General features: G+C 37.1%; 1 protein-coding gene across 2 annotated transcripts in view; it reads right to left on the bottom strand.

Annotated features, from left to right (window-relative positions):
* Positions 1-21,696, bottom strand: part of LOC139977786 (glucose-6-phosphate exchanger SLC37A2-like) — a 31,538-nt gene extending 9,842 nt beyond the window's left edge. For both annotated transcript variants that reach the window (XM_071987416.1, XM_071987417.1), the window contains exons 1-13: positions 21,484-21,696; positions 19,711-19,792; positions 17,392-17,467; positions 15,478-15,556; positions 14,064-14,199; positions 12,912-12,988; positions 12,199-12,365; positions 11,183-11,226; positions 10,364-10,441; positions 5,535-5,625; positions 4,516-4,667; positions 2,603-2,651; positions 1,201-1,274 (exon numbers count right to left, since the gene is read on the bottom strand). In XM_071987416.1, the coding sequence (XP_071843517.1) occupies positions 1,201-1,274; positions 2,603-2,651; positions 4,516-4,667; positions 5,535-5,625; positions 10,364-10,441; positions 11,183-11,226; positions 12,199-12,365; positions 12,912-12,988; positions 14,064-14,199; positions 15,478-15,556; positions 17,392-17,467; positions 19,711-19,792; positions 21,484-21,590 (1,212 nt within the window). In that variant the 5' untranslated portion in view covers positions 21,591-21,696. The remainder of the gene's footprint in view (positions 1-1,200; positions 1,275-2,602; positions 2,652-4,515; positions 4,668-5,534; positions 5,626-10,363; positions 10,442-11,182; positions 11,227-12,198; positions 12,366-12,911; positions 12,989-14,063; positions 14,200-15,477; positions 15,557-17,391; positions 17,468-19,710; positions 19,793-21,483) is intronic.
* Positions 21,697-24,554: the final 2,858 nt, after the last annotated feature.

Genomic DNA, 24,554 nt, shown 5'->3' with positions numbered 1-24,554 from the left:
TTAGAGAACTAAATTAAGGGCAATGTACGAGCAAAGAAACTAAGGCAGTAGCAGCAAGAGGAACAGTCATGTGACCTCGATCAGAAATCACATGATCCCTATCTAGAGTAATTTAACTCCTAATTTATAGGTCACAAGTAATGTTACAACTGTAGGAGATATCACATGACATTAGGAGAACTATTCCCTTAAATTACAATTCTTTGTCAAGGTTGTTGACGAAACACTTACTTTCAAAATGGGGAACAAGAAAGGAAATGAACAATCACCTACTACTTGCGTACCATCTGCCAGAGTTATTGGCCCTTGTAACACAGCCAATGTTATTGTTTACCCTATACCAAGTACCAGAGTTATTGGCAATTGTAATACAGTCATTATTATTGGTTACCATATACTTAGTACCAGTGTTCTTGGCAATTTGAACATAGCCAATGTTATAAGTCACCTAGAGTACCAGCGTTCTTGGCAATTGTAACACAGCCAATGTTATTGTTTACCATATACCTAGTAGCAGTGTTCTTAGCCCTTGTAAAACAGTCATTATTATTGGTTACCATATACTTAGTACCAGTGTTCTTGGCAATTGTAACACACTCAATGTTATTGTTTACCCTATACCAAGTACCAGAGTTCTTGGCAATTGTAACACAGTCATTATTATTTGTTACCATATACTTAGTACCAGTGTTCTTGGCTATTGTAACACAGCCAATGTTATAAGTTACAATATACCTAGTACCAGTGTTCTCAGCCCTTGTAACACAGTCATTATTATTGGTTACCATATACTTAGTACCAGTGTTCTTAGCCCTTGTAACACAGCCAATATTATTGGTTACCATATACCTTGTGTTATTGTTCTTGGCAATTGTAACACAGCCAATGTTATTGGTTACCATATACCTTGTGTTATTGTTCTTGGCAATTGTAACACAGCCAATGTTATTGGTTACCATATACCTTGTGTTATTGTTCTTGGCAATTGTAACACAGCTCATGTTATAAGTTACCATATATCTAGTACCAGTGTTCTTAGCCCTTGTAACACAGCGAATGTTATGGTTTACCATATATCCTGTGCAGGTGTTATCGGCCCTTGTAACACAATTAATGGCATTTCAAACCGGAAACATTGATTTTGAAATGCATTCTATTACTCTCACCCACTAACATATAAATAAAGGATATCCAACTTACCAAATCTGCAGATACAGCAGTTGTAATTAAAGCATATGGCCCATTGACAAAGAAACCAGTGATCACCATAAGAACTGGCAAAAAACAAAATAGAATGATCTGAAAATGTTGGCTGTTCAGTAATCTAAGAAAGCAAGAGATTGTCCATAATTACTGCTAATTCATCAGAATATACCACAGAGAAAAGGTATCTGCTATATGAAATAAAAAACTTGGTCCTAAACAACAATCATTCCTTTATTTTTGTTTTATCATAGAAGTACATTTAATAAATATTATAAGCACAAGTAACGTGCAGAAAATTCTTGAAAATTTGGCTACAACAGATGATATGAGGTTTCTACGGCAACATTGTATTTTGTTATATTACTGTCCAATCACTGAACATAAGCTCTTCACATAGTACTGTACAATGAATATAGCACAATTTATATCTGAAGAACAACAGCCAACCGGTGACTACAGAACTATGTCTTTCTTCAAAAGTAAGTGAGGTGCATCCCCTGCCCCCCCCCTGCCCCTCCCTCTATTGCCATCAACAACACATATTTTCACAAGGTTATATTGCAATGCTATATCCATTTGAATCTTCATGGTTAAATTCATAAGAGTAGTTGTATTGATAGCTCAGTATATATTATCAATTAGACAATTAGCCCCTGGTTACACCCTAGAGGTCCTTGATACCACCAGTAGGCTGGTTAACCATAGTCTGCGTTTGGTGTCTGAATTATCAATTAGACAATTAGCCCCTGGTTACACCCTAGAGGTGCTTGATACCACCAGTAGGCTGGTTAACCATAGTCTGTGTTTGGTGTATGAATTATCAATTAGACAATTAGCCCCTGGTTACGCCCTAGAGGTCCTTGATACTACCAGTAGACTGGTTAACCATAGTCTGCGTTTGGTGTCCGAATTATCATTTAGACAATCAGCCCCTGGTTACACCCTAGAGGTCCTTGATACCACCAGTAGGCTGGTTAACCATAGTCTGCGTTTGGTGTCTGAATTATCATTTAGACAATCAGCCCCTGGTTACACCCTAGATGTCCTTGATACCACCAGTAGGCTGGTTAGCCATAGTCTGTGTTTGGTGTCTGAATTATCAATTAGACAATTAGCACCTGGTTACACCCTAGAGTTCCTTGATACTATCAGTAGACTGGTTAAAAATCCACTATTACTCCAGGTTATACTAAAGGTTGCTTAACCAGACCTTCCACTGTTGATGCCATATAAAACTATTAATAAGACAGTGGCCTGGCTACATCAGAAGTATGGTAAAAAAGACAGTCAAACTTTGGTCGACCATGTCAGTATCAAGTTATGGATACAATGTTGCACACAACTTCCGACAAATCATAAAATACAATGTGCACTTTTCTTTAACAAGCATTCTTACCTATGTTTACAATGTAGCTAGTTCTCCCAAAGAAATTGTACAAAAAGACCTAAAAAAAGAGATAAAAAAGTAGATTGTTTTCAAACATATGAAAATTAATGCACAGAGATGTGTATCATCACAATAATATCTTGTAAAGTGGAATGCATGGCATGCAGATGATGATCACTACTATACACTGTATTTTAAAATTTCCTTACTTCAATAGCAATTTAGAAATTTAAATATTAGGTACCTCAGTTAAAGGACCTCCACCACACCCTGCCAAAATTTTATTTTTCAATTTCCCTTTAAGCTTCTTCAAAATGCAACTATTCACTTCAAACTAGAATCTGTAGAACATAGAGTCAGCTCACGTTCTGGATCCAAAAACAAGTACTATCAGTGAAGTAAGAAACACAATATAGGGAGTGGCTTACATCTGATAGATCCTGGCTAGTATTATCAGTGAAGTAAGAAACACAATATAGGGAGTGGCTTACATCTGATAAATCCTGGCCAAGTATTATCAGTGAAGTAAGAAACACAATATAGGGAGTGGCTTACATCTGATAGATCCTGGCTAGTATTATCAGTGAAGTAAGAAACACAATATAGGGAGTGGCTTACATCTGATAAATCCTGGCCAAGTATTATCAGTGAAGTAAGAAACACAATATAGGGAGTGGCTTATATCTGATAGATGCTGGCCAAGTATTATCAGTGAAGTAAGAAGCACAATAAAGGGAGTGGCTTACATCTGATAGATCCTGGCTAGTATTATCAGTGAAGTAAGAAACACAATATAGGGAGTGGCTTACATCTGATAAATCCTGGCCAAGTATTATCAGTGAAGTAAGAAACACAATATAGGGAGTGGCTTACATCTGATAGATCCTGGCTAGTATTATCAGTGAAGTAAGAAACACAATATAGGGAGTGGCTTACATCTGATAAATCCTGGCCAAGTATTATCAGTGAAGTAAGAAACACAATATAGGGAGTGGCTTATATCTGATAGATGCTGGCCAAGTATTATCAGTGAAGTAAGGAACACAACAAAGGGAGTGGCTTACATCTGATAGATCCTGGTCAAGTATTATCAGTTAAGTAAGAAGCACAATAAAGGGAGTGGCTTACATCTGATAGATCCTGGCTAGTATTATCAGTGAAGTAAGAAACACAATATAGGGAGTGGCTTACATCTGATAAATCCTGGCCAAGTATTATCAGTGAAGTAAGACACACAATACAGGCAGTGGCTTACATCTGATAAATCCTGGCCAAGTTCTATCAGTGAAGTAAGAAACACAATATATGGAGTGGCTTACATCTGATAGATCCTGGCCAAGTACTATCAGTAAAGTAAGAAACACAATATATGGAGTGGCTTACATCTGATAGATCCTGGCCAAATATTATCAGTGAAGTAAGAAACACAATATAGGGAGTGGCTTACATCTGATAGATCCTGGCCAAATATTATCAGTGAAGTAAGAAACACAATATAGGGAGTGGCTTACATCTGATAGATCCTGGCAAAATACTATCAGTGAAGTAAGAAACACAATATAACGAGTGGCTTACATCTGATAAATCCTGGCCAAGTATTATCAGTGAAGTAAGAAACACAATATAGGGAGTGGCTTACATCTGATAGATCCTGGCCAAGTACTATCAGTGAAGTAAGAAACACAATATAGGGAGTGGCTTACATCTGTTAGATCCTGGCCAAGTATTATCAGTGAAGTAAGAAACACAATTAAGGGAGTGGCTTACATCTGATAGATCCTGGCCAAGTATTATCAGTGAAGTAAGAAACACAATACAGGGAGTGGCTTACATCTGATAGATCCTGGCCATCAAGGTGGCATATTGAGGTGTAAGAAGTGAAATATTGCTAACGGACTATATTATATCTTCAAACCACTTACGACTGGAGCAGCTAGACAAAGGGTTAGAAATGAAATAATTCCGCTAGACCCGGTTACATCTGCTAAGTAACCAGCCAGGATACCTCCAAATATACCCCCAATGTCAAAGAGAGTTGAAAGATAGGCAGCTTGTCTGTCACCAACATTGGGTACTGTAGGACAAAAGAAAGAAAATATATTGGTGTTATCTTCATAAATTGGAAACCATCTGGAGATTAAAGCAGCATTTTGCGTCCTTTTCTATGATTTTTCTCAACCTCACTGATTCCACTTTGCCATAACGACATACATAACTAGCTAATCTATTTATATTTTACTTCAAATGGTGGCATAAAAGTCGAAAAATTTGCAACTTTCAACTTTGTTGTTCTCCAAGATATTTTCCGTTGGGAACCCAATAAACCTCGCCCATAATATGAATATTTAAACACTACGAACGTCATTGACAGATACGTAATATAACACCACGCTTGATTTGTGTACAGTCTATATGGCAGTTGTACCAGGGAGTTGCATAACAACTCCCTGGTACAACCAACGCGAAGTCTTGAATCTATTTTTAGCAACGGCTCATAACTAAACCTGCATCTCTGATTGGTTGAATTCAAACTAGTGGGTTTGGCGGAATTGTATGCGATTAATTTTAACTGTGAAATTTGTCGAGGACACTCTTCTCATTTATCGACATAAGTCGTTAATTACTCGCTAATTAACGCTCTTGGCAGGGTGAAACTTGGATGGTATCTTAGATAGCTGTTTTATGATTGATACATGTAAAAAAATCGATGCACATGTTAAAAAAGTGGAAAAAAGCGACCCAACGCAAAATGCTGCTTTAACAAGGACGTCAGAGCTTATTGACATCTCCAAAGCAGCGTGGGGGTCATTCTATAAATGAAAACAATATCTTTATAAAAGTGATGCATTAGAAAAATGATATAACAATAACAGGAATAGTACAAAAAAAATGTTATCATTCCTGCTGGTATATTAGTGGAATCATTGCTGGAGTTACTCACAGTTGTTTAACAAGTAAAATGGCAGCCAGAACAGGAATGAGTAGCTCACCAGCTTGGCGAAGAAAAGACACAGAGAGAATTCAATGACACCCTGAATGAGGAAAATAAAAACAAAAGAAAGTATCTTCACATTAATTGCCATTAAATATCATCATGTAAAAAACCTACAGCAGAGTTCAGAATCAATTAATATTATCCCACACAATAAATACTACCACAAAAATGCACAGATATATCTAGGCATGATTTTCCTAGTCACTAAACAAAGCAAAGTATATGTACTATAATATATAAAATATAATATAACTGACCAATTAACAGCATAGATATATACTATATAACTGACCATTTAACAGCACAGATATATACTATATAACTGACCATTTAACAGCACAGATATATACTATATAACTGACCATTTAACAGCATAGATATATACTATATAACTGACCATTTAACAGCATAGATATATACTATATAACTGACCATTTAACAGCATAGATATATACTATATAACTGACCATTTAACAGCATAGATATATACTATATAACTGACCATTTAACAGCATAGATATATACTATATAACTGACCATTTAACAGCATAGATATATACTATATAACTGACCATTTAACAGCATAGATATATACTATATAACTGACCATTTAACAGCATAGATAGATAATATATAACTGACCATTTAACAGCATAGATAGATACTATATAACTGACCATTTAACAGCATAGATAGATAATATATAACTGACCATTTAACAGCATAGATAGATACTATATAACTGACCATTTAACAGCATAGATAGATACTATATAACTGACCATTTAACAGCATAGATAGATAATATATAACTGACCATTTAACAGCATAGATAGATACTATATAACTGACCATTTAACAGCATAGATAGATAATATATAACTGACCATTTAACAGCATAGATATATACTATATAACTGACCATTTAACAGCATAGATATATACTATATAACTGACCATTTAACAGCATAGATAGATAATATATAACTGACCATTTAACAGCATAGATATATACTATATAACTGACCATTTAACAGCATAGATATATACTATATAACTGACCATTTAACAGCATAGATATATACTATATAACTGACCATTTAACAGCATAGATAAATACTATATAACTGACCATTTAACAGCATAGATATATACTATATAACTGACCATTTAACAGCATAGATATATACTATATAACTGACCATTTAACAGCATAGATATATACTATATAACTGACCATTTAACAGCATAGATATATACTATATAACTGACCATTTAACAGCATAGATATATACTATATAACTGACCATTTAACAGCATAGATATATACTATATAACTGACCATTTAACAGCATAGATATATACTATATAACTGACCATTTAACAGCATAGATATATACTATATAACTGACCATTTAACAGCATAGATATATACTATATAACTGACCATTTAACAGCATAGATATATACTATATAACTGACCATTTAACAGCATAGATATATACTATATAACTGACCATTTAACAGCACAGATATATACTATATAACTGACCATTTAACAGCATAGATATATACTATATAACTGACCATTTAACAGCATAGATATATACTATATAACTGACCATGTAACAGCATAGATATATACTATATAACTGACCATTTAACAGCATAGATATATACTATATAACTGACCATTTAACAGCATAGATATATACTATATAACTGACCATTTAACAGCATAGATATATACTATATAACTGACCATGTAACAGCATAGATAGATAATATATAACTGACCATTTAACAGCATAGATAGATAATATATAACTGACCATTTAACAGCATAGATAGATAATATATAACTGACCATTTAACAGCACAGATATATACTATATAACTGACCATTTAACAGCATAGATATATACTATATAACTGACCATTTAACAGCATAGATATATACTATATAACTGACCATTTAACAGCATAGATATATACTATATAACTGACCATTTAACAGCATAGATATATACTATATAACTGACCATGTAACAGCATAGATATATACTATATAACTGACCATTTAACAGCATACATATATACTATATAACTGACCATTTAACAGCATAGATATATACTATATAACTGACCATTTAACAGCATAGATATATACTATATAACTGACCATTTAACAGCATAGATATATACTATATAACTGACCATTTAACAGCATAGATATATACTATATAACTGACCATTTAACAGCATAGATAGATAATATACCTGACCACTGTACTGTATAAATGTAAACACACGTCTTTGTGTCACCTGGGATGCATCCAAAACATCAGTCACAATATTTCTCAATGGTTGACATGTTTACCTGATTTTTTAATGTAGGAAAAGTGGTAACCAATCCATTATATATAAAGTTTGACTATTTGAGTTGTGTCTGCTTTCATAACGAATCATTTCCTTCACCTTTCCCCAGTTTCATAAAAGTCTGTAGGCTATCATATGTTTGTGTACATATTAAATGGGCCTAACCAACTAACAGGAAGCTGCCTCTTGGTTGTTAAACCTAGCATTTATGACAGCAACAACTACAGTCACTGTGTAACTGACCTTGTGTTCCTTCAAAACAACCTGTCATGTGCCTGCATCATACAGTTCATAATATAATTACTGTCACTGGATTGTTTTGTCAAAACAACCTGTTGTGTGCCTGCATCATTCAGTTCATAATTTAATTAAGATCAGTGGATTTTTTGTCAAAACAACCTGTTGTGTGCCTGCATCATTCAGTTCATAATATAATTACTGTTACTGGATTGTTTTGTCAAAACAACCTGTTGTGTGCCTGCATCATTCAGTTCATAATTTAATTAAGATCAGTGGATTTTTTGTCAAAACAACCTGTTGTGTGCCTGCATCATATCAGTTCATAATATAATTACTGTCACTGGTTTGTTTTGTCAAAACAACCTGTCATGTGCCTGCATTATTCAGTTCATAATATAATTACTGTCACTGGATTAATATGTCAAACCAACCTGTGAGTGTACAGTACCTACATCATTCAGTTCATAATTTAATTAAGATCAGTGGATTGCTTTGTCAAAACAACCTGTTGTGTGCCTGCATCATTCAGTTCATAATATAATTAAGATCAGTGGATTGCTTTGTCAAAACAACCTGTTGTGTGCCTGCATCATTCAGTTCATAATATAATTAAGATCAGTGGATTGTTTTGCCAAAGCAACCTGTCTTGCATCTACATCATTAAGTTCATAATATAATTAAGACCAGTGGATGATTTTGTCAAAACAATTCGTCTTGTACCTGCATCATTCAGTTCATAATATATAATTAAGGTCACTGGATTGTTTTTTGTCTACCAGAAACAAAAGCTCAAGGAGATGCTGCATGTCAAACAGCCTTTGACATCTTGAATCATTACAGCTCACATCTCACATTAAAACGTGTTAAAAATACATTGAATGATGATTACCACCCAGCAACTGAATATTTCAAGTTCCTGCCTTCAGGCAAAAGAATGCGTACTTTTAGGGGTTCTAAAAGATTTACAGACAGTTTTTATCCTTCTGCTGTGAAGATATTCAATGCGCACCAAAACCGTTAAACAATTTTATACTTTGTAGACTTTATATTGCATATGAGGGCATTCATATATTTTTGTATGCATTAGTATTTTGTAGGTACATTTTTATATTTTTGTTCATCTGTATATTTTATAGGAATGTTTCCATATCTATTTATATTAATTTACATCTTATATGTTGTTTACAATTATTAATGTTTTGAGCTCTTGTTATCAACCAATTTCCATTGTATTTTTATATGATTGGCTGAATAAATATCTATCTATCTACCTCTCACAGCTGTTACACTTAGTTTAAGCTGGTGGAAATTCAGAAATGTTGGCACTTCATCCCCGAGATAGATCACTTGCATATTTTTTTTTAAATACCTGTTTTCAGCAACTGTCGAACTGTTGATAGCTAAAGAAACATGTTGGTGCTAGAACAGGGCTATTGCAGTGTATGTATCGGTAGAGATAGACCAGATTTGAGATTTACTTTCATCTGGTATCCAGCTAGATTTGTGGACTAAACGAGTAACTTACAAAGCAACATAAACATAAAAATCAAGCAATTATTTTGTGTTGTGTTGACTGGACAATGACCCACTAGACACTGCCCACCCCTCCCTCACCCTTGGAGTGGTGTAGTAAACATGTTTTTCTAGAGGTTTTAACCTGTCCAAAGATTCAATGGTGAACAGAACTCAGTGAGGGTTATCAAGAACACTGTGACTAATGATTTATTACTCAAAGGACCAAGAAGTGGAGCAGAGCCAGGAAAATTTCCAGGCCCATGACTCAGAAGCTTCCATGAGGACTGGACAATGACCCACTAGACACCCCCCCCCCACACCCGTCCCTCACCCATCAGAATGCATGGAAGTTAGTTTTGACTATGGACGTCATCACCGACTATTTGGGGCACTTAATAGTACTGTGCTAACTGTCCCACTGGTTTTAGTATTTCTGTGAAACTGAATATAAAGACTACAACAGTCTGTATTTTATTTCTATCGGCTGCTTCTCTTCTCACAGACTAGAGTTATCACTGGGGAGGAAGGGTTTGTCTAAATTATATGACAGACTGAACTGCTGTTAAGTCATAATAAAAGTTTATAAGAACAAGGAAGGAAGGGTCATCCAGGAGTAGTTAGTATCATGTACAGTTACCTACCGGTATAAGAAGAGCTCCACAGAATGTGATTGGAGGTTGTTGTGACAGATCTAAAGTCTGTTCCTGATTACCAGCCCCCTGAGGAAAGCAGAAAGGAGACTTTTATACCTTTCTTTTTCAAGTATTATAGTGGAAAATCTTTAACTCATTCTCTTTACATCTAAATTCCATATGAACATTGATATAAGATTGATGCCAACATGATTATTAACAGTTAGCTTATATCATGTACTATGCCATGTACAACACATACTACACCACGTTCTATGCCATGTATTACACATACTACACCACACCCTACACCATGAACTACACATACTTCAGCACATACTATACCATGTATTATACCATGTATAACACATACTACACCACGTACAACACCATGTACTACACATACTACAGCACACCCTACACCATGTACTACACATACTAAAGCACATACTACACCACGTACTACACCATGTACTATACCATGAATAACACATACTACACCATGTACTACACATAATACACCACACCCTACACCATGTACTACACATAATACAGCACGTACTACACTATGCACTACACCATGTACTACACGACATACTACACCATGTATTACACATACTACAGCACGTACGACACTGTGTACTACACCATTCCCGGTTCAAAAAAAAAGGAAAGCATAGGTGATGGCTATGTAGTGGTACTAAATACAGTACTTAATAGATACAACAAAGGAAATTGTCGTGTCAGGAACCTAAAATTAAGAAAACACGAATGGAGCTAACCAAATCATAAAATATTGACTACATATGGAATCTCCTAATAGCTCACCTGTCTTTCTTGTACTGGAGGCTGACAACCAACATCTGAAGGATCTGTCAAATGTGCAAGAAAAGATTTCACATACAAAGGTTAATTTGTTTCCAAAAGAAAATATGGATACTCAAATCAATTGTGTAAATTTGTGTAGAAGACTATTGAGGGTTGTTTTGATACTGTGTCAAAGCTATACTTGTAATTTGTTAACATCTGTGGTCACATGTCTAAGTGGGCACTGTTTCAATGTAACAAGATATAAATGATGAACGACCTGGGATGGAGATGGGTGGTTCAGAGGAAAGTTTTTTTTATTTTTGTACAAACTGCAGTAGGACTCCACATTGAGTTAATTGTAAACCATTGACACATATCACTCTGTACATGACATCTTATGTTACCCTGGTACAGCTTCTTTACCTCTATAACCTCTGAATCATCTATAGCCTCTGAGTCCTTGATAACCTGAGTCCTCTATAACCTCTGAGTCCTTGATAACCTCTGAGTCCGCTATAACCTCTGAGTCCTCTATAACCTCTGAGTCCTCCATAACCTCTGAGTCCTCCATAACCTCTGAGTCCTCTATAACCTCTGAGTACTATATAACATCTGAGCCCTCTATAACCTCTGAGTCCTCTATAACCTCTGAGCCCTCTATAACCTCTGAGTCCTCCATAACCTCTGAGTCCTCCATAACCTCTGAGTACTCTATAACCTCTGAGTCCTCTATAACCTCTGAGTCCTCTATACCCTCTGAGTCCTCTATAACCTCTGAGTCCTCTATAACCTCTGAGCCCTCTATAACCTCTGAGTCCTCTATAACCTCTGAGTCCTCTATAACCTCTGAGTCCTCTATAACCTCTGAGCCCTCTATAACCTCTGAGTCCTCTATAACCTCTGAGCCCTCTATAACCTCTGAGTCCTCTATAACCTCTGAGTCCTCTATAACCTCTGAGTCCTCTATAACCTCTGAATCCACTTGTTTTGCTGTTGGCTATCAGGAGCCTCAGATTTGATAAGCAGAGACTTACAAACAACCAGGAAACAGAACACAATCATGCCCATGCCAGCAATGATGAGACCAGGAACTATGAATGACCATCCCCATTCATCCTGAACGAAGATGCCAGCCACCACTGAACCTAGAATGTTACCGACACTGGTATGGCTGTTCCAGATACCCATGATGAGACCACGTCTACAAAGGAAAATTATAGCAGCATGAAAAGCCATATACACATTATCATCATCAACATCATGTGCAAGTTATGAAACTATCAGGTGTGTGTATAGCTTTATGCTTGTTATAGTAAATCCTAAGAGCTATAAAAGGTCTCCATTTGAACTGAAACTAAAGTATCCTAGCGTAGTTAAAGCTTTAAACTATCTACATTTTAACTGAAACTAGATTTCAACTGGCGTGCTTACAGCTGTAAAATATATCCTTCTGAACTGAAACCAGCTTCTATTAGCCTTCTATGAACTTTAAAATGTCTCCCTTTTACTTGAAACTAGAGTTTCCTAGCATACTTACAGGTTTGAACAATCTACATTTTAACTGAAACTAGATTTCAACTGACATGCTAAGAGACAATGAAAGAATGGAATGAACCTTCATGGTAACTGCTCATCTTAAATGAGTATTACTCATGAAGAACCATTCAAAACTACAATGCTATACCTAGAAACTGACTTAATTAGTTTTATCTTTCATCTAAAACCTTTGATCATCATGATTACTTACTTTCCCTTTCCAAACCAATTGCCAACCACAGCAACAACACTTGGCCACCCGGTAGCTTGGAACAGTCCACCAATAATCTGGAGGGGGGGAAAAAGTTTCCCTGTTTATAAATGCATGTAATCAAACATCTACCATCATATTTAGGATAAACTTGTGCAGAAAATGATGCTTAACAGATAAGAGTAGCAGATTCATAAATATACCTGGTACCTTCTGTGTGTTCAAGTAAATGCTAGTAACTGTAGTCATAGCTGACTGAACAAGAGCTTGGTGAACCTGGACATACTATACAAAAATGTATGATGCAACTACTGGTAGGACAAGACTGAACAAGAGTATATTAGAATCAACTTATTGGTGAACACAGACATACTATACAAGAATGTATGATGCAACTAACTGACAGGCCAAGACTAACTTATAAATAATCTAATGATAACTGCAAACCTTCCATCTACAATTGCAAGTAAACTCTTTAAGATTATTTTGGGCACAAACAAATACTCTATGGTTTGTCTATTGAGTACTACAATGATCATTTCAGGCATGAACATATATACTTTATGGAATAGTACAATATTACTTGAAACTCCTGAAAAAAAAAGAGTGCTGTAAGGCTGAAGGTTGGGTGCAACAATGACCCAGAGCAAAGATAGACATCCAGTTACCCCAAAACTCACTGGTTTGGGTATTTACGAACGACGATACTTATCTGTCTCCTACAACACTAACGCACATTTCCTAGTCTACCTAGACGCCACTGGTACAATTTTAACATTGCCCCCTCGGTGACCTCTCCCACAGGTCACCGCGTACTCTCTCTTCCTTCCATGTTTACCATTCCGAAGGAAAATGCGTGTTTTTACGACTCCGTTTTCACTTATGCCAAACTGACGTTTTCTTGCTGGAATTCTGCTACTTACGACCGACGAAGGTTCTTAACAGAGTTTACGACAGGATTCTTCAAGTTTCTGCTAAGTATCCTTTTGTTTTCGGCAGTTTTTTGCCTCTTTTAGCAATTAGGATCTCGCCTCGTTTTCGCATTACGGTACCTCACACGTGTATCAGTTGTGCGAGACACTGTACACTTCACTTACGTTAGTGTTGTAGGAGACAGGTAAGAGAGGAGTGAAATAAATATGGCAGGCTCACCTGAACTGACAAGAAATACGAAAAGACATGAATTTGTGAAAAGTAGGCAAAGCCCATGGCTGATGTGAAGAGTCCACTGAGTAACATCCCCAGGGTAAGGAAATACCGCAGGTCCATCCTCTCAGCGATGTGTCCACTGCAAATAAAGGAAACATAGACCATTGGGTCAGCAACTGATGAAGTAGCACTAATGATGTATCATATATGACCATAAGGAATCTCACATTTCAAAAATCAAACTGCAGATACCAACAATTAACTAAGATCATATTTAACACAAAACTAAAAAGAGCATGAAAGCTTACTATGTATTTTGAGTTTAAGGAGCAGCAAACACAAGCATCACCATTAACTATCTGTTGGAGTCCACCAACTTCAAGATTCAGGACAAGATAACACAACCATCACCATTAACTATCTGTTGGAGTCCACTAACTTCCAGTTTAAGAACAAGTTAACACAACAATCACCATTAACTATCTGTTGGGGATCCACATACTTCAAGATTATGGACAAGTAAACACAACCATCACCATTAACTATCTGTTGGAGATCCACCTTATTCCAAGTTTCAGGAGAAGAAAACAATTAACTATGTGTTGGAGTCCAGTAACTTCCAGTTTGAGAACAAGTAAACACAACCATCACCATTAACTATCTGTTGGAGATCCACCTTATTCCAAGTTTCAGGAGAAGAAAACAATTAACTATGTGTTGGAGTCCACTAACTTCCAGTTTGAGAACAAGTAAACACAACCATCACCATTAACTATCTGTTGGAGATCCACCTTATTCCAAGTTTCAGGAGAAGAAAACAATTAACTATGTGTTGGAGATCCACCTACTCCAAGTTTGAGAAGAGCCAAGTGCTACTATCACCATTTACTATATGTTGAAGATCCACCTACTTAAAGTTACTACTTAAAGAGAAGCATACACAACCAATCACAATTAACTATGTGTTGGAGATCCACCTACTCCCAGTTGAAGTTCAGCAAACGCAACCATCAAACCATCAATTAACTGTTTGCTGGAGATGTTTATGGTGAAGGTATCTCTAAGAACATTGGAAAATTCCTTTACATTTGACATGTTTTGAATGTTCCTACAAATATGCCAAAATTCTTTTGTAAACAACAGTTTATGTATCCATGTGTGTCTGATAAATGTAATACTCAACTTAGCCTACATGCGTTAACGTGATGCACGCAAATTAGCCAGCACACATTAATCCCTCTTATAAATTTATGCAATCCAACTAATGAGCCTGCCTGAATTTCATGAACACAGTAACCCTACTGTAGAATGAACACAACATGCTACATTGGTACATTAGCATCCAAACATTACTGCAACACACACGAAATAGCTTTCTTCATGAAACCTGCATGCACTTGCATCCATTCACATGTACCTGCAAAACATTCCTAGAGCGTAGGCAAAGAGGTAAGCATAGTCCAGTGCTCCAAGCAAATTTTCATAATCCCCTTTGTCTGTAAAAAATCAAATTGAAATATAAAATGTCACTTTAAAACATATGCTGTTTAGTATTCATGTTGTGTTTCACCCACCAGAGTTAACTTGATCTCTGTAGGATTCTGATCAAATTCATTGTGTAATCATGAACATAATGAACATAAATTGCAATTTTAAAGAAAGAAAAGTTCTACAAGCAGCAAACAGCATTCTAATAAAGACTAGGCTGAATAGATGTACATTATTATAACTATAGCTAGTAATTACCTGCTATACAGTATACAGTAGTACAGACTTTAACATAGTTCTGGTGGCTGTATCACAGATACTATACAATGTATACTGTTACTGACAGTGTACATATGTCAATTACAATCCTGTAGGAGGTACTGTGTCTGCTGTGCAGGTAGTTGAATACATTAGACGGATACATTATATAAATACATTAGATCAATCTTGATGACCAACATCATCTCAGACAAACACAAACCAACCACAGATCTATCCTGATGACCAACATCATTTCAGACAAACACAAACCAGCCACAGATCTATCCTGATGACCAGCATCATCTCAGACAAACACAAACCAGCCACAGATCTATCTTGATGACCAACATCATCTCAGACAAACACAAACCAGCCACAGATCTATCTTGATGACCAACATCATCTCAGACAAACACAAACCAGCCACAGATCTATCCTGATGACCAACATCATCTCATTCAACACAAACCAGCCACAGATCTATCCTGATGACCAACATCATCTCAGACAAACACAAACCAGCCACAGATCTATCTTGATGACCAGCATCATTTCAGACAAACACAAACCAGCCACAGATATACAGTATCCTGATGACCAACATCATTTCAGACAAACTCAAACCAGCCACAGATCTATCCTGATGACCAACATCATTTCAGACAAACACAAACCAGCCACAGATCTATCCTGATGACCAGCATCATCTCAGACAAACACAAACCAGCCACAGATCTATCCTGATGACCAACATCATTTCAGACAAACACAAACCAGCCACAGATCTATCCTGATGACCAGCATCATCTCAGACAAACACAAACCGCCACAGTTCTATCCTGATGACCAACATCATTTCAGACAAACACAAACCAGCCACAGATCTATCCTGATGACCAGCATCACCTCAGACAAACACAAACCAGCCACAGATCTATCCTGATGACCAACATCATTTCAGACAAACACAAACCAGCCACAGATCTATCCTGATGACCAGCATCATCTCAGACAAACACAAACCAGCCACAGATCTATCTTGATGACCAACATCATCTCAGACAAACACAAACCAGCCACAGATCTATCTTGATGACCAGCATCATCTCAGACAAACACAAACCAGCCACAGATCTATCCTGATTAATAGCATCATCCCATACAGCAGAAAGTCAGCACTGTTTGTGAATGTTACATACATGTACATGAAGGGGTAATTTGCATTTTGTTGCAGGACAAGGTTTAAACAATTGTTACAATTCATTATTTGAAAAGACAAAGCATCAGTACCACACATATTACACTAAATAGGCAATTATGCACGGTTGAAACACAGAATTGGAAGCAGTCCTTACCGAACCTACTGGATGCACAAGTGCAGAGTTAAAACTGAAGAGCCAATAATTGATGGTAGCTTGCTCTACACTAGAGTTATATATAAACCAGTTTTACTATATGATAACATCAAAGCAGAATCAGTTGATCTGAGGCCTACAATAACTACAGGCTCTGACTGCCTGCAGAATTAATAGGCTTTTAAGTCTCTGCTTACAACTTGAGCAATATTATCTGCAGAACTTACCGAAAGGTGACCAGCAGCACCAGCAAGAATCTCCCAATTCACTATTTAATGCTGAGCAGTTCTGATGCAAAACACCCTACATTAAAAAGTGAAAGTAGATTTATTAGAAATTGCTTTACACTGTGAAAGAGCAATCATAAATCTTGCTTGGGTGTGGTGGGGAAAGAATTCAAATTTTACTGGTATAAAATATGATTTTAAAGTTAATAACAGTTGAAGTTGAACCATTTGAAATATACTACTACTGTACAAAATCACAGCCTTAACTAGTGTGCACGGCTTTCATAATATACTTGAAGCAATGCATCTCAATCTTGTCAGATTTATTAACAAAACAAAATGAAAATGTTACGATGTTGGAGGCAGTCTTCAAATATCCGTAGACACGAAATCCTGACTTGCTTGCACACAATTTAAGAAAGTCACAAGTTGTAGTCAATTTCTGTATTTTTCATCATTCATAATGGCCCACATTGAGAACTATGTTGGCACTAATGTTGGTTTATTGCTGGAATCACTGACAAGTAGGCTTGCCCTATACAGTTACAGTTACTGATATTCTATGGTGCGAGTAATTTTCTATGATGTATACCTATACTATGATCTGTAAACAATGACAGTTTTGTTGATCACTGTTTGTTTGGAAAGCTGTTTGATGACTATTTATACATGGGTCATTCCATATCAAATCACCAAATTTAGAAGTACTGTATTTTAAAATTACCAAAATTATTACATGCTTACATCACCATGAAATAAGCACATTCTGAAACTTTCAGTTGCATTGCTTCAAAATTGGCCAAATTATCACACTTTGAAATTCCGCAACTTGTCGCCACCGAGGCATTTTGTTTATTTTTTTATTCTGATCTCTCAGCAATTCAACATCCTACTACCTTTTTATCACAGACGCCCATAGACTCTATCCCATAGAATGGAAAATAAAAAACATCTAAAGGAGCTATAAAAAGCATTGTCTTGTGGAGTATTTTTTGCAACAAAGCGTGCTATTTTTAGTGATACTTCAGGATACTAGATCAGTCAGAGGTTATTACTGTATGTCCAGTCCAAACAATACAAAATAATGATTCTACATGGAATGAGACTGAATGACCCACATACATAATTCTGCTAAATTATTTAGCTGATTTATGATATGCAGAAGTGATGGCATGTGATGCTGCACTACTTAGTTCGTCTATTTACTTTTCCGATATTGGCCAACTTCCATTACACAGTAAATAGACGCAAGGTGACGATTGGTTGTGATATTGGCCTTATTGAATTGTTTGACAAGATTTATCAATGTTTGCTGATATTTTGTAGTTATAGTGATGGGGAACTGGCCCACCACTACTGTCAGGGTATATATATTCCTCTTAAATATTTGTACACTAAAATGAGCTGCCTCCCTGGGCAAATCATACAGTGACCTAAATATTTTAATAATCACATGTTGTAGCAGGTGTTGGCATAACCTTCTACATTAACTAAGCTGAGAACATCCCACATTCTCTAGGCCTATAGATATGTATGTACAGTTTGATGTTGGCATACTGTAGCCTTCTACATTTACTAAGCTGGTAACATCCCTCATTCTCTAGGCCTATAGATATGTATGTACAGTTGGGTGTTGCATAGCCTTCTAAATTAACTAAGTGTGAGAACATCCCTCATTCTCTAAGCCTATAGATACGTATGTACATTTCAGTGTTGGCATAGCCTTCTGCATTAACTAAGCTGAGAACATCCCTCATTCTCTAGGCCTATCTATACGTATAGTTCGCAACATACCGTAAGGATGCTGAAGCATGAATTGCACAATTATTGACTTCTTTCGAAAGGTAAATTTGATTTTACTATTACTTTATATCATAAGCGAGGAGAGTGGAAAATGGCCAATTGAGCATGTTAAAAATTATTGGAAATAGTAGGCTGGCATGCATAGCAGTGCATGGGATTACTGATGGGGAGGTTTCAATAGTAAAACTGCTAATTTAACACTGTCAATGTATACAAACAGTATAAGATACATACCTTCACAATACCAATTGGTTTCAATAGTAAAACTGCTAATTTAACACTGTCAATGTATATAAACAGTATAAGATACATACCTTCACAATACCAATTGGTTTCAATAGTAAAACTGCTTATTTAACACTGTCAATGTATATAAACAGTATAAGACATATACCTTCACTTGGTTTCAATAGTAAAACTGCTAATTTAACACCGCCAATGTATATCATCGGTTTCAATAGTAAAACTGCTAATTTAACACTGTCAATGGATCTATGTATACAGTATAAAACGTACCTTCACGACACCAATTGGTTTCCTTGAGAGATGATACGTTGTGTATGCAAAAAATGTCAAGATGAGGGTAAAGTACTTATACCTGTAAAGTAAAAAGTAGTGTTTAAGCCTGGATACATTTACAATCAACCACTCAATTGCATCATACACATGTACACTGTAGCCTGTGGAAGCAAACATGTCCATAATCTCTCAGATCTATACAGAAAGCGAAGGGGATTCCATTTACTACCACAGTGAGATATCGTGAGCATTTTTGGTTGGGTAGTGTTGAAGTTGTCATAGTTGCGGTTTGGTAGTTCTTAATAATCCTGGTGCCATTGGTCATAATTGGCCAAATATACTAGTTTTGAGAAAAGTTTGCTGTTATTTGCTGGCACCATGATTTTTGCAAAGGGTAACAGATTTTCACTTGACACAGGTTGCAAAACTTGGAAGGAAGACACTTTGCCAACTTTTAATTTTCACTGCAGAAGATATCATTTTGATTTAGGCAGTGTAGTGGAGCAGGGCTTGAAATAACGGATGGCACCCATGGCAAAAAGCGGTCGTTCCCATCCTGTTTGCCGTGGTGCCCCTGAATAATACAACTCACCATCAGAAAAAGTTTGCCATCATGCCCTTTATGTTTTGCCATCACTGCCCTGTACATTGGGAGTAGTACACTAACTTACACTATAGAGCAACCCAAAAATCACATATAAAACCACATATAGATATCGAGGATACCAAGATATTATTAACTCTTTTTTTCTAGTTGACAGAGCTTCCAAATGTTGCCCTTTACTATCTGATTAATGCCTTAATTCCCAAACCTGAAGAAATTTCTAACATGTCTGCAATGTATTACTGCCCCGGTATTGTCAAATCTAGTTTAATCAAGTGTGCCTACGATTGACAGTACTTACTTTATGGGTTATTTGCGGGATAATCCAGGTAAAGCAAAGTATTGACTGCCAAGTCTGATGTGCTAGGGCTGTGCAAAAATGTTTACAATGCAATTAACATAGGCCTAGCCATATTTGGCCCATAAAGCTGGTTGGGTAGAACATCTCTCCTTTGGTAAATGGCCGTGGCTATTCTTACGACAAGGAGTAACAATTATTTATAAACTATTCTTACGACATCGGCGAATTTCCGGCTACGCATGCGCAGTAAAGTAAATAAAGCAACTGCGCATGCAGTAGGGGTAACCCTGAACCCTAACCGGAAATTATTGTTACTCCTGGTCGTAAAAATAGCCACGTTAAAGCAACTGCACATGCGTAACCGGAAATTATTGTTACTCCTAGTCGTAAAAATAGCCACTTTGTTGGTAAATACGGTCAACAAAGAATTGGTGGTTGATTACGTAGGCATAGGACATTTAGAACACTGTCACCCAGGCACAACTTTCTAATTGGTGTCTTTCTTAAGTAGGCCACCAATATCATTAATAACTTGAAAATTAATCACATTTTTAAACCTCCCATTGCCGAAACACATAGCTAGGCCTACAAAGTATAAATACATAATTGGACTGCATGCTCAGAATGTGGCATTTATGTTGTCAGAAAGGTATATTTATGCTGAATTTCTAGTTCGAAATATTCGTGCATCACAATTATTTTAATGTACGTCGCCAAAATAGAAATTCTCTCTGATTCTCTGATCATTTGACCGGAAACGTGATTGGTTTGGCTACTTCGCGTAACTACGTCTAGCATAAGCCTAACGTTGGAGACATACAGTATTGAAATCGCTAACACATAAACAAATAAAAATATCAGTTACCATTCAGTTCTGCTGGAACTGGGAAAGACCTTGTTCAGTAAGTGTACTCCTAGAGGTGTGCGAGCCATTTTGGACTTCCTTTCAAAGTCAACTTCAAACTTTTCCATTAACTTCAGAGGTCTAAACAGTAAATGCCTCCGACATTTACGGACCTTCAAACTGCTAGATTTGTTTCATGATACCACATATTCCTACGATCAAAGATAGTTCACATTCGGAAAGACAGGCTTCACTCTCGTCCACTTGTCACAATATCACATGACTGACAGAGCCGTATATCTCTATATACGGCTCTGATGACTGATGGGGAATAGCGCCCGCTTTTGGTTTGTAGTTGCGAAAGTATGGTGTTAAGCCGTTAATTGAAATAATTCAATTTTATCGATTCCCAAAGATACAGAGAGGTAATTGATTTATGAAATATTGTAATCATGTATAAATGAAGTCAATTCAAAAAAGAAATGATATATTGGAGGGTAGGCCTGTACAGGCATTGGGCTTATCTTAGGCCTCTTCGCCTATGCAGCTAAACCTGCTAAACCTAAGTAATATTGAAGCAAAAGATACACAATCTAGCCTACATATATCCACGGACATAAGACTAGTGAAAGAGTGATCTATGGAGCCTAGCTAGTCCTAATCCTATTGCCCACGTTAGGCCTAGTCCAATGCTGAAATTCCTATTGAGTTAAGCCTATATAGGCGATAGGCAAACTTTGTAATTAGGAGGTACTTGAAACCAGATGATGAAGTGACAAGCCTAGCCTAGGCTTGCACTGATCGGAGACAAACCCTGCAAATTAATATTATGCACCCAACTAATCAAGTAATTAGTGAATTACTTGATAATATTCTTACATAAATAAAAAGAACATGTAGTTTCTGTGTTTAATCATATATTTATATTTTGTTCCCGAAACTACAACATGAAGGAAGACGTTAGTGGACATTCCAAAAACTCTTCATTCATTGTGGAAACAATTGTCTTACTACAGACCGAAGTCGACGACAATCACATGACAGTAAGTTAACAAGCTTCAATATGTGCTATAATGGACAACGAACTAATTCCTTCTCCTGGATAATTAGTTTTTCGTGGCATTTGCCGTGATACATAAATTTGTTGCAACCAGAAAGTAGTATATATCGTGCTTCTTCGAACGCCCCCCCCCCCCCCGCAGGGACTCCAAACGGGGCCAACTCGGGCGTCATATCTGGAGCCCCGTGTGCCCGCTTTTAACAAAAAATAATAATAATTAATAAAAACGGGGCTCCCGGGGTTTCGAAAAAACCACCGAAAACGGGTGCTCCCGAAAAGGCTCTCGAGTTGGCCCCGAAATATTGTGGCTCCCGAAACGGCTCCCGAGTTGGCCTCGAGAAGCGGGGGCTCCAGAAATGACGCCCCGTTGGCCCCGTTTGGAGTTCCGAGGGGGGGGGGGTTGAAGTAGCATATACGGCTCCAGAATTTATGAGATTTTTTTTTTCTTCTAATCCTATAAACCTTGAGAATAATGTAATTACTGTTATTCTGAGCATTAGCTGCTCCACCTTGAGAAACTCAAAGAATGCAAAACTGCCATTATTTATGATCTAGAAGTACCAGAGACGATTCTCTCATAATGACAATTCCATCACCGTTGGAAATAGCAGATTACGGAGTGATTGGAAATCGATGATTTCATGAACTTATACCGAACACATACAATTGCACTTACTCTTCTAGTCAGTTTACCTACCAACAAAATGCGGGCGCTATTCCCCATGTATCATGTGACTCTCGTTTCAGCGCTTCATTCTAACACACAGTAAATTAACAAGGTGATATATCTTTCGGAAGGTGCATCATCTTTGCTACGATCTATAAAATAAAGTCTGTGCAGAAAATCAGGTAGTGAATCTGGTAATTCATATGCCTAAAACGGCTAATCAAACATTGAGTCACCTGACTACCGTACTCGAGACAGGAACGTGGCAATAGCATGTGATGTTGAAACCCGCAACCAGTATCATACCAATAAGGAACAGTCACTAGAAACTTAACATATTTTAGATTTGATTTATTTGTTTTCTCACCAATATACAATGTGAGCCTGAGGGGAAGTCCTCTGAAAACCTATACATGGTTTAACAATGCAGAGGACTTCCTGTGAAAAGGAAAGAGGTGTACGTTTACAATTAGAAGTATTTACATATTAATTACGTGTCATCTATATACATGTGATATACATTTAAGCATGATGTGAAACATGATAACATGATAACGTGATAAACAGATGATATGGGAGAGGGATATGTGGAGGGGAATACACATTTTGGAACTACGAAAACAGACCTGTAGAAAGTGTATATTGTCAATGTTGAAGGGTAGGAGGATAACACCCCCCCCCCTCCCAGGCCTCCGCCAGTGAAGATGTAACCACACTTTTCATCTGGGTGGGGGTGGGGAGGCATGAGGGGGGGGAAAGAGTTCGAGTGGTGGAGCAAGTTAAGCGCTCCACCAGTTCGGTCATTTTAGGTACTTGTGCAATATGCCCCATTCCCAAGCACGTAAAACCAACTGGGTAACGGTCAGTGGCGTAGGAAGGTACTTTTGAGTGGGGGGGGGGGGGGCTGAAGACTGATGACCGGCCTGGGGGAGGGGTCTAAGGGGAGGGGGTGTCCCCCTCCCCTATGGAATTGTTTTGCATTTCCAGGTGGCCTCAGATGCAATTTGGTGCAATATAGCACACTTCAACTCCCACTCCATTTTGTAAAGAATTTTGCATTTTCACCTGGCCTTAAATGCAATTTGGTGCTCCAAATGAGATTGTTTTTCTCAATTGGAAATGAAAAAGGGGTTTTCTGAGTTGCGGAGCGGGGGGGCGGAATGATACTTCCGCCCCCCCCCCCGTATTTTTCACTGGGGGGCTGGCGCCCCCCCCCCCCCCAGTTCTTACGCCCTTGGTAACGGTACTGTTATGCATGTTTCTTAACCCAATTGAACAGTTTATTCCAGTGTTTCATCCGCTAAATTTGTTGAAGGGATCGTCCAAATTAATATTTGCCGAATCAAATTTAGAATTTGGATAAAC

Source organism: Apostichopus japonicus, chromosome 12 (genome assembly GCF_037975245.1).
Source record: "Apostichopus japonicus isolate 1M-3 chromosome 12, ASM3797524v1, whole genome shotgun sequence".
In the NCBI taxonomy this organism is placed as follows: domain Eukaryota; kingdom Metazoa; phylum Echinodermata; class Holothuroidea; order Aspidochirotida; family Stichopodidae; genus Apostichopus; species Apostichopus japonicus.
Note: the sequence above shows the minus strand (reverse complement) of the source record. Positions and strands in the feature narration are given on the sequence as shown.